Below are 12221 nucleotides of genomic sequence, written 5' to 3'. Positions count from 1 at the left end.
CCACACAGATTTGGAAAGAGTGATTCATCTCACAGTTGATACACGTGCTAATCCCGACCTGCACACGGCTCTATATCTTTAGAAGCTTTTTCTCTTAAATGCTGTGTTGTAGCCCACTCTTCACTATTGAATAAGAAATTCTGAGGATAGAGATTTCAAGCTTTATTGGAGGACTGTTGTTTTTCCTGGTGTGTTTTCTCTGATTTTGAGAAGCAGAGGTAGAGTGGGTGACAGTAACCGTGATAATGGGTTTGAGTGGACACAGAGAAGGAAAAGCTAAAGCAACCCCCAACTGCCTGTATAGGGTTGGGCATAGTCATAGCTGACAAACCTACATTGACATCGGTTTCTGGGACCTGAAGAAACCATTGGTCCCTGGTTCTAAGTAAGTTTTCTTTTTCCTGCTGTTCATGTGGTCTCCTCATCCTTTCCCTTTTTAAGAATAATGTGTTTCCTAGACATGTGTTATTAATGGTTATGCCATCTAACACTTGGAGAATCGTGGCCTCTAAACACCACTATTATTTTGTTAAAAACAGTGACCTGTATGTCCAAACCTACATGCTTTGAAGATCCAGGGCTGTCACCTTTTAGGTATCAGAAGCAAATATAAATATATACATAAATATAAAATAGTTTCTTTAAATTACTTTATTAAAAGGAATCTAAGATATTTCTTTGAATATCTGTATTTTGAATTAATCTCCCTGGTTCACCTCCATTTTATTCTCTGGTAGGAGAGCAGGAATAGATAGGTTTAAACCTTTGGTAAACAGTAACAGATAGAATGAGGAGACCATAAAACCTAGCATTGACAAATTTCTAGGACACTAGGAAGTGGCTAGGAGCCTCTGTACAGGTGACTGAAATGCCCACTGAATCAGTTTGATAAGAGCAAGGTCAAATGAAGATCAAATCCTCAGTGACGGGGCATCTAGCATCACAGGCCTGTACCACTGTCTGATAGGGTAAGGTATTTTTGAGTGGTGATGTGTAGGCAGCTGTTGCTGTTCACTCACATGCCCAAATATTATCCTGGAAATACTCTTCAGCCTGGCTAGTGCTTCTTAGTGGTCTATAAGTTGACTGTAGAGTTCTGTGAAGACAGAGTAATATGGTATTCTTCTGAGATCCAGGATGACTCCTCAGGTGAAAGGTTTCCTTGGCACATCACTCAGGCTGCTTGATCATCTCAAGTAAAACTTGTAATTGTTTCTTCTATACAGCTGAAACCATCGTGAATGTTCTAGACTTCAAGAAAGATGTGGGGCTCTGGCATGGCATACTGACAGTAAGTAAACTCCCTTTATGCCTCATGCATCTTTATGCAAGTATGTCCAACTTCTGCGAAGGCCCTTCCCACAGTATAAATAAAGAAATTTTGTGTTAGGCATCATGTTGTCCACCCAGCCAGCTTATTGCAAAAGTACAGTAAAGACAGCTGGTCTCAGAAAAACTGTTTTGAATCTTGGACTCATATATTGAGGCATCAACTATAAGAATAGACTTTTTAAGGTCCATACATATCCCCTACTTTGGGCTCTGAAGGTTTCCTGCTGGTATTACTGGTGCCATATCTGTCAACATAGCTTTCACATTCTACATAGAATGTTTCTACTATTTTCTAAGAGTCAGGAATTCTGATACTAGATTATTGTCAAGGGAGAGAAAGGATTTTAGGCTTTTGCTTTAAGTGAAAATTTAGTATGCATTATAGAGAGAATTTGGGTCATTTAGTAGAGAGATGACCTTAGATTTTGAAGGTGTTGTTGGCACTTAAAAAAGAAAAACAACAAAATGCCTGCTTGGGATTCCCCATCCTTTTCATGCAGGGCAGTTTTGACTGACATGTTTGTTTCTTAGTACTTTCTTAGGCTCAAACATTTATTTTCTAAAGTAGAAAACCTAAATAGTTTTTACATAATTGTTGGAAATATAAATATTACAGTTTGCTATTTGTTGATGAGCCAGACCTATTTTTATGATCCATGAACATGTAAGTATGGCTCCAACCCCTTCTTGCCTCTTTGTTCCAGTAAGGCTTACTTATAATATCTGGATGCTTTTATGTGAAGATGCAGAAACCGGTTTGAAATGTTGGCATGCTGGTGTGTGCTGGTGCAAAGGTAATAACACAGGTTAGGGGTTAGAGAATTAAGAAACCTGTGATCAAATCTCTGCCCCTGTTGTAGCTTTGATTCTAGTCAATATCGTATTCATGTGACCAAGAAGCTCTTTTTAGCACTGGCAATCAAATGTAGGACTTTTCGAATATTAGGTACATGCTGCCATTGAACTATAGACTGGCTATTTTGTGTTTTATTTTTGAGACAGAGTCTCAGTAAGTTATCTAGATTGGCCTTGAACTTGGAATCATCCTGCCTCAAACTTCCAAGTAGCTAGGAGACCTGGCAAAATTCATTTATTGATAGAGCTAAATGGGAATGAGTCCTACCTGTTGTGCTTAGCTTATGAGTGATGTGGCTTGATATTGAGTTTGCCTGCATTTGTGATACATGTGGTTCTGTTGTCAAGTTCTTGAGAACAAAAATGGTTACTATTAGAGTTAGTATCTCTAGTAAGCATATGCCATGGTTCTGATTATGCATTATCTTCTGTATTGCTTCTTTAGTCAGCCCTCTCTGAGAGTATCACCAGCTCTGCCCAAGTAGCTTTCTTGGTGACAGGATGCTTTAATCCTGATCTTCTACATTCCTTTTGTTGACTCCTAAAGCCACATGATTGAACACATTGTAGCACACACTTTGCCTCATCCTGGAGATGTGTAAGCTCCTTCACCCTAGAAGTCAGTGGGAAGAAGTCCCCCCCCCCCCCAAGAACAACTGGGTTTGCATAGGTTCTATAGAAACTTCATTCCTGGTGGGGATGTACATTTTCTTTCCATTTTCATTTGGAGCTTCTCCCTTTGAAGCAGTGATTTCCAGTGCACAAATTCCAACCCTGAAAGCACTGGCTTAATGTTTACGGTATGTAGTCCTTCCTGGGGCTATGCAGGAGATCTAAGATATCTGCTTTGCAAACCACCTGAGTCTTAATCACAACCTATGTTCATAGACCATTTTTATAGTCAGCTTTTATCATCCACTTTAAGGAACTAAGAGTCACAGTCTATATCGGCAAGGATGGAAGAATGTGGTTCTGATTCCTTTCCAAAGTTGTATATCTTACACTCTATAAACTAGCAAATTCAATTTTGGAGACAACTATTATACTGTTCTTTGAAAAGGAATCGGACCTGTAGAAGCAAAGACTATAAAATGTTATATATTTGTTTGTAATTAACAAACACATGTTGAAGTAGTCTCATGTGACCTTTCAGTACATGTAATAAGTGGTAAGATGAAAGTAGAGTAGTTGCCATGGATCATTATCATTGCTATTCCCAAAACATTCAGAATTTCACTGGTAGCTACTGAGGCTATCAGTTTTGCCCACCTTTGTTATTCTACTACAATATAGAAAATATTTGAAAAGTTATCACTTCTTGGTCATTTGGTAAGGATTAAGTGGAGGACATTAGAGGTTAATCTCATCTACCTTTATCCTGTGTGCATTTACCACCCCTTCATCCCATCTGAACTCACGTTTTGAGTTTAATAACACTACTGTGTTCACCTCTTCTTTGAGATCATTTTAGCTTCCACATATAAAGCACACCATGCAGTATTTTGTCTTCCTATGCCTGTCTGATTAACAGAATAGCATTGATTAACATGGTGTCCTCCAATTATATCCATATTGCAGCACATGGCAGGGTTTTATTCTTATGTCTTCAAAATATCCCGCTGTGTATACATACCATGTTTCCTATCTATTCTTCCATTGATAGAAACCTAGGCTAAATTTATATTATGACTGTTACAGATAGTGCTATAATGAGTTCATGAATGTGATGTGTCTTCAACATACTGATTTCAGGTCCTCTGTAAATGTACCCAGTAGTGATCCTGGTGGATCACATTGTAGTTGTCTAGTTATTGTTGTTTGTTTTTGAGGTTTTGTGTGTTGCAATCTTCAAAACATTTCTCATTAGATCTATACTAATGTACATTCCCACCAAGTCTCTTTGAGATTACCCCTTCTCTGAGTATTCACAAACTCCACCCACCCCATAATAGCTATTCTGAGAGGGGCGATGACTCATTGTAGTTTTGACTTGCATTTCTCTGGTTTGCAGTCATGAGCATTTTTTCATAAATATGTTCAAGATTTCTATAGTGTTGTCTTATTTTGGATATGTATGGCGTGTATGTTGTGCTTTATGTATGTGCCTGTGCATGTGTGGTATATGTACTTGTTAGTGTAGATATGCAGATTCCTATGCACATATGTATAGAAGCTAAAGGTAAATGTCTGATGTATTTATCTTTTTGAGACAGGGTCTTTACTCTCTGAAGCTGAAGCTCATTGATTGGATCAGTCTGGCTGGCCAGTGAGCTTCAGGTTTCTCCCTGTCTGTGCCTCCTTACTCCCACAAGTGGTGGTGTTAATGAAACACATGGCATCATGTGCAGCTTTTTACATGGGAGTTGGAGGATTAGAACTTCTGTTCTTATGCTTACCTAGCAGGCACTTTACTGACTGAGCCATCTCCCCAGTCCTGTGTACCAGCTTTTGAAAAAAGCCTGTTGGGGCTTCTTTTTAATACAAGATTTTAACAAGAAGATTTGGACTTAAATTTGACTCTGTCAAGAGTAATTGAGGAGCAGAGAGGATGCACAAGCCTCCAAGAGGTCACTTTGTCTTAAAGGATTATAGCAGAGTATACCCTAATAATACTGAGTCTAAGTTGAGTCAGCCATCTATCTAGTTGTCCTCGAAAGCTCTTCTTGTGTTAGTCAACCTCAGTACCTCCTTGAAGTGCTCATGTTTATTTCTGCTGCCTGCTGAGCCTTGGCTTACATGTTTTCCCTGCATCAGAACAGCAAGCCCCCTCCTCCTGTTCCCTCACCTCTTTGCTTACCTCTTGTGTTCATCCATTGGTTTCAGAGTGTCATGAACATGATGCACGTTATCAGCATCCCATACTCACTGATGAAGGTAAACCCTCTTTCCTGGATCCAGAAGGTCTGCCAGTATAAAGGTTGGTTTCTCCTGGGCCTTGGGGTGATTTGGTGACAAGATAATTCACCATTCCCCATGAATCACAATTACTTGTCTTTTTCAGCTCCACACAGTGACACATGATAACTTCTATTTTCCTTTGTAGCAAAAGTGGCTTGTGTGAAATCAAGAGACATGCACTGGGCACTTGTAGCACACAGAGATCAGAGAGATGTCAACCTGTCCTCCCTGCGCATGTTAATAGTAGCTGATGGAGCAAATCCCTGTAAGTGAATCATCAATTGTTGATTCTAAGATGGGCAAGCCTCAAAGCTCCTTGTTTTCCACATGTCTTTCTTGGCAATTTAATGCTTTTATTTTTCTAATCTGTATCTTGGTTGAGACTATCTTAAAATAAAACCAAGCAGTGTTCTCCTTAAAGACTAAGATGACAGTGGTTAAGGACAAGGTGTTCACAGTCTGCAGGCATGAGTCAAAGAAACACCCAGGTTCTATAGAGACAGTTCCTTTTTGAATTTTGTTCTGCAGTGGTAATAGGATCATAATGCTTGAGGATTAAATGGGTCAATCCCCAAGTCTAGTTCTTTGGCATGGAATAAAAGCTCAGGAAGTACTATTTTATGGTCTACTATAAGTTGTATCATTGATCAGTAAATTAAGCTTTTGTTTGTTTGTTTGTTTTTTGTTTGTTTTTTGTTTTTGTTTTTGTTTTTTTTGTTTTGTTTTGTTTTTTTGAGACAGGGTTTCTCTGTATAGCCCTGGCTGTCCTGGAACTCACTCTGTAGACCAGGCTGGCCTCGAACTCAGAAATCCGCCTGTCTCTGCCTCCCAAGTGCTGGGATTAAAGGCGTGCGCCATCACCGCCCAGCTTTAGCTTTCATATTTAAACAAAACTTCATTATAAAATACTTTAACAAAAGCTCAGATAAAATAAGCTAGCATTTCCATAAAATACATTTTATATGTCCTGAAATAGCTTGGGGTTTTTTTTTTTTTTGATAGTAGATTATAATATCAGAAACCACAAGTCAGAAGAGAATTGAATGAAAGACTGTTTCTGACCTCATCTGTAAACTGTGCTTAGTTATACTTGTAAACTAAAGCAGGCTGTGCTTTCCTGATGTCTGGTGAGTAAAAGTGAACTTAGAAACAGATAACTTAGTTTATAAATGATTCCTTCACTTTTTACACAACTGGATAAACTATGAACTAATTAATGACTTTTAATACACGTCACCACAGATAATCTTGCAAAAATTAAACTTATTTGAAAGTAATATTTCATAGGTCTTAGTAATTAATGCAAATTCCTTTAAGAGAAGTTTTCTTTATTTAGATTGACACATTTTTCTGGAAGTTGCATACAGAAAGTTGTAGCCCTGGTTTTAGGGAGTTAATAAAGTAAATTTGTTAGCAAAAAATACATGTCTTACATGTAGAAGCTGTAATTTTAAAATTATTTTTTAAAGGTTTGCAAATATTATCTTTAAATATAACATATAAATAATAAATTGTAGTAAATGCTTCTCCATACTTCCTTACTCTGTTTATGTCTGAATCCTAGCTTCAAAATTATTTTGCTATTATGGGATAATTTTAAGTCAGTCACAGTGGTACGCTTGTATGACCATTGTCCCTCTTTTCCCCCAGGGTCTATTTCTTCGTGTGACGCGTTTCTCAATGTCTTCCAGAGTAAAGGCCTTCGACAGGAGGTCATCTGTCCCTGTGCCAGCTCACCAGAGGCCCTCACTGTGGCGATCCGGAGGTACTGGGCCATGTCAGTTACAGTACAGAGCTGCTCTAACAGAGCAGCTAAAAGAGGAGGGGGAGGCGTCAGCTTAGGTGTGGTGCATGCCTTTAATGTCAGCACTCAGAAGTCAGAAGCAGGTGGATCTCATGAGTTAAAGACCAGCCTGGCCTAAAAAGTGAATTTCAGGACAGCCCTGGCAATTTTACAGAGAAACCCTGTCTGAAAAAAGATTAGACTTCAAGTTTTCTATAGTGAGTTTATTTCTTTCTTACATGTAAGGATGGATTCTCTTAAATTTTCTAGATTGGTTACTTAAAAAAATATATATATTTCTGGTTCTCTCCAGATTAATTCTTTCCTGAGTTGTTAGAATGCTATATAGGAAGATGTGGACTTGGCGTGATTTCCAGGTTTCAGCACTCAATTTTCATTGGCTTGTATAAAAATTTTAATTTAGGAGTAGAATGAAGTAAATATTCAACCACGACCCTGGATATGTGGTTTCATTTTCATCTCTAGTTTCTGTCCCATGGGGGGAGGAGGGGAATGTGCTTTAAGAAACTAATCCAGATGTAGAAGCACATACCTTTAATCATAGCACTATAGGTGGCAGATGCAGCTAGATCTGTGAGTTCAAATTCTACCTGGTCTAGAGTGAATTTCAGGCCAGCTAGACATTATGTAATAAGATCCTCTTGGGGAAAAAAAATGGATGAAAGACAGGAAAAATGTAGAGGGGGAAAAAACCTTTGTATTTCTGAGCTGTTGAGCAGTATGGTGGCACATCAGGAGCTCTGAGCAGGGTGAAGACCAGCTATCTCACAGCCTGAGGGTTGAGTATTCTGAGATGCTTTTGCTGGGAGTAACATTATTCACTGTTGATCATAAGTTACTCCAGCCTGCTTCAGAACAGCACAGTACAGGGAGGGAAGTAGTTATGGAGATGTAAAATTTATTCTATTGGAGTGAGAAAAGCCAAGCCCTGTATATAGATATAAGGGAGAATTACCTGGTCAACATCATCAGTAATTGGTGCTGGCTGTCAGTCACCACTCCGGCCGGTCAAGTTATCAACACTAACATAAAGAAGTATTGACAACATACTTTTCATTGCTCTTGGGCCCACCTCTAATGTTTCTATTCCAGGTAATGGATGTGTACTCCATAATGAGAAGAGGTTCAGTGTCCAAAAGCAGAAGTTGTGCTTTATTTTTGTAGAAGAGACTGTGTTCCAGCCCTAATTAAATTCAGCATGTCATATAAATGAAAGTAGCAGGGAATTTGTTTAGAAGAAGCTCAGCATGAGTGGGAAGGAGATGAAGGAGGAGCAGGAGGATAAAAACAACCAAAATACATTATAAATATGTTTGAAATTATCAAAGAATTTTTAAAAATTAAAAATAGAGCTTCCTCAGAAACTTGACTGGAAGAGTATATTAGTTATTTTCCTTGTTGCTGTGATGAAACACTTGACAACAGTAGCTTAGGGAAGGAAGAGTTGATTTTAGCTCACAGACTGAGAATGCAGTTTACTGGGGCAGGGAAGGCATGAGAAAAGGGTGTGAGGCAACAGGTGACAGTGATCAATGGTCGAGAGGCCGAGAGAGATGGGTGCTGATGCTCAGCTAGCTTTCTCCTCCTGTTCAGTCGGGAACCCCAGCCCGTTAGCTGGTGTCACTGTCATTCAGCATACATCTTTTTCTCCTCAGTTAAACCTTGCTGCAAGTACCCTTCCATGCACCCAAAAGAGGTTTCTTACCTAGGTAATTTCACTTCCATTGAAGTTGACAATGAAATTTAACCATTGCAAATATTTTTTTTTTTTTTTTTTTTAGGTACGAAAACCTGTGATGTTCTCAATTTTGTTGTATTATTAACTAGATTAAAGGCCTGCAAAAGTGAAGAAAGTGTAAACCACTTTTAATCTTCTCAAACTAGAAATTATGATTATCACTGCTTTAAATGGATGATAAAGCATATCTTTGGCAAGAGTCTAGTCCCTGTGCTTTAGAAGTAGTGTACCACAGGTGCTCTCTGAATAACCTGACACTTGTGCTTGGCCTTGAAACATGAAACACATTTAGGGTTGTATAGTGCAGCAGGATTATCCTAATTATCCTCTTCCAAGATCACTTTAAAAATATGGGTTTGATTTGTGCTCCTAAGAGTAGGTATCAAGAAGGAGCATCAAGTTTGGTGGGGGCCAAGTGTCTAGAGTCTTAAGTTTGAGCCCAGCCTTGCTGATGTTCAGCTACTACAGTCTTCACCAAAATACTTGTTCTAGGACCTCAGATTATTCCACTGATGAGTGAGAGGACTGGATATAGTAATCTTTAAATCATCCTTTGAATGTAAATGTCTAGGGTTCTGTAGTGCTGTTAAAGAGCAGCACAACCACCAAAAAAGTCACAAACATGTTCACATGTATAGTATTGACTGGATAATTCGTTCTTCCTGAAAATGTGTTCTTGCTAGTGAGGTTTTCATTCTAGTTCTTGGATCATCACCAAAAGAGGATCTTGGTTCAGTCATCTCAAAGGACACTTCGTTTTCATCACCGTTTTTAAGTGGTATTAACTGAACAGAAAAGGGAATATGTCACATAGTCACTGGGGCTGACTTAGTTGTTGTTGCTGCTACTTTGTTTTCTTGAAACATGGAGTCTTGACCTGTGCTCAGTCTGGCTTTAAACTTGGATCCTATTTTAGTCTCTGTTCTATTGCTATGAAGAGACATCATGGCTCTTATAAAATAAGCATTTAATTGGGGGCTTGCTTAGAGGTTCAGAGGTGTTTTCCTTTTTCATTATGGCAGGGAGCGTTGCGGCATATAGGCAGACATGGCACTGGGGCAGGAGCTTAGAGCTACATTCTGATCCTCGGGCAGCAGACAGAAACTAGATTTGGCATGTGCCTCTTGAAACCTCAAAACTACCCCGCTTGATAGACCTCCTTCAGTAAGGCCATTCCTCCTGATCTTCAAATAGTGCCACTCCCTGATGACCAAGCATTCAAACAGATGAGCCTATGGGAGTCATTCTTATTCACATCACCACAGTCCCCTTCTGTCTCAGCCTCACAAATACTAAGATTATAAGCATTTGTTACCATGCCTGGTTACCTTGTCAGAATTTTTGCCAAATGATTTCACTTACAAATTCTCATGTAGATGTTTTAAAAGTTAATTTAATTTCTTTATATCCCAATTGCAGCTTCCCCTCCCTCCCTCTCCTCCCAGTCACTCCCTCTTATCCTCCCAGCCCCTCTCACCTTAACTCCCCTCTCCCTCCTTCTTTTCTCTTCAGAGAAGGGAAGGCCTCTCATGGATATCAACCTGATTATATCAAATTACTGTAGTACTAGGGACAACTTCTATTAAGCTTAGACAAGGCAGTCTAGTTAAGGGAATCAATCCAGAGACCCATAGCTAAACATTAGGTGTAGCTTGGGGATTCTTGTGGAAGATGGGGAAAAAAGATTGGAGGAGCCAAGAGGGGTCAAAGACACCATAAGAAAACCTAGAGTCAACTAACCTGGCCCTATAGGAGCTCACAGAGACTGAACCACCAACCAAAGAGCATGAATGGACTAGACCTAGGTGCCCTACACATATGTAACAGATGTTCAGTTTGGTCTTCATGTGGAACCCCTAACTGGAGCAGAGGCTGTCTCTGACTCTGCTGCCTAACTTTGGACCCTTTTCCCTAACTAGACTTTTCTTTTTTCCTCCAGAATTTTGAAAATAATGGACAAATGGGAAAGGTGGTCATTTATGAGTCAAATGTCTGTGTATAATCCTGAACTATTTTCTGTAAGAACATTCTATAAACCTTAAGAATTCCATTTATATACAGTTTTATATTCTTGCATTTATTCAAACTTTGCTATTTGACATCTCTGGCAGAAAAGCTAGTGTGTGTTCTCTTGGACTCTGTCTCTCATACATGGAGTTGTAGTTACTACAGTACTGCCTCAAAGATGGCATACTAGAGTTATTTTATGCAAGCTGATGTGACTGAGATTGTCACCACAAGACCCTACAGGAGCTTGAACTGTTTGTATGATGTCTGGGTTTTAAATATGAAGAAAATATCTAAAAGCACTGGAAAGCCATAAGGGGCTAAAGGAGAAGGCTTAGTAAAGTATATATAAATATATAGCATATAGGCATATGAAGACTGAACCCAATCCCCATTTACCTATATTTTGAAGGGAATGGGATGCAGAGTACATCAATGGTCACCTGTAATTATAGCACTAGAGAAGCAGAGACAAAGAGGATCCCTGGGTGGCACTCATCAGTTAGCCAGTTCTGACAAATGGATAACCTCCAGGTTCAATGAGAGATCATGTCTCAAAAGATGAAGTGGAGAGTGATTTAGGAAGATACCCCATATTAATTCTTGACATTCACATGTTCCCGTGTGTGCACATGACCAAACACACATGTCCGAATATATACACAAAAAGAGAAATATAACTCTTTTTTGCATATACATTTTTATTGCATATTTTATTTACATTTCAGATGCCATCCCCTTTCACCATTTCCCCTCCCTAGAAAACCCCTATCCCATGCTCCCTTTTCTTTTTTGCTTTTATACATTTTTTTAAATGTTAATCAAGGGTTTTATAAGTTTGGTAATGCTCAATCAGAAGTGTAACCCAATACCCAACCTAGATACATCAACTATCTTTGGTGGAGACACGTGAACATCTGCCTCCATGCCCCACCCTCTCTTTCTCTCTCTTTCTCTCTCTCATCACCTAGCTTCTCCTCTCCTCCTTCTTCTCTCCTTACTCCTTCTCTTCCTCTTAGTATTCCTTCCCCCTTAGCCCCTCCTACATATCACCCTTCCTGTTAAAGTAAAACTTTTCTCTCAAAATACAATTTGAGCATAATTATGCCTATTTGTACCAGTGAGGTACAGCATGCACTTCCAGCCGTACACATCAGTGTCTAGCTTAGGTGACCGTATGTGGGATGGATGCCCAGGTGGAATGGTCTCCAGATGGCCCCTCCTTCAGTTTCTGTCCCTTGTTTTATTTCCATATTTGCTCCCTTGAGTATTTTGTTAGTCGTTCTAAGTAGAACTGAGGCATCCCCTCTTGGTCCTCCTTCATGAGCTTCATGTGGTCTGTGGGTTGAGTCTTCGCTATTCCAAGCTTTTGGGCTAACATCCACTTAACAGTGAGTAAATACCATGTGTGTTCTTTTGTGTTTGGGTTAACTCACTCAGAATGATAATTTCTAGATCCATCCATTTACCTAAAAATTTCTTGAATTCGTTATTTTTAATAGCTGAGTAATACTCCATTGTGTAAATGTACCACATTTTTTTGTATCCATTCCTCTGTTGAGGGATATCTTGGTTCTTTCCAGCTTC

General features: G+C 39.2%; 1 protein-coding gene across 7 annotated transcripts in view; it reads left to right on the top strand.

Moving 5' to 3' along the window:
* Dip2c (disco interacting protein 2 homolog C) overlaps positions 1-12221 on the top strand; it is a 395546-nt gene that overhangs the window by 290806 nt on the left and 92519 nt on the right. For all 7 annotated transcript variants that reach the window (XM_076939382.1, XM_034510935.3, XM_076939383.1 and 4 more), the window contains 4 exons: positions 1227-1291; positions 5011-5104; positions 5231-5350; positions 6736-6850. In XM_076939382.1, coding sequence (XP_076795497.1) covers positions 1227-1291; positions 5011-5104; positions 5231-5350; positions 6736-6850 — 394 coding nt within the window. The remainder of the gene's footprint in view (positions 1-1226; positions 1292-5010; positions 5105-5230; positions 5351-6735; positions 6851-12221) is intronic.

This window comes from Arvicanthis niloticus, chromosome 8 (genome assembly GCF_011762505.2).
Source record: "Arvicanthis niloticus isolate mArvNil1 chromosome 8, mArvNil1.pat.X, whole genome shotgun sequence".
In the NCBI taxonomy this organism is placed as follows: domain Eukaryota; kingdom Metazoa; phylum Chordata; class Mammalia; order Rodentia; family Muridae; genus Arvicanthis; species Arvicanthis niloticus.
This window is presented reverse-complemented; position numbering and strand designations above follow the sequence as displayed.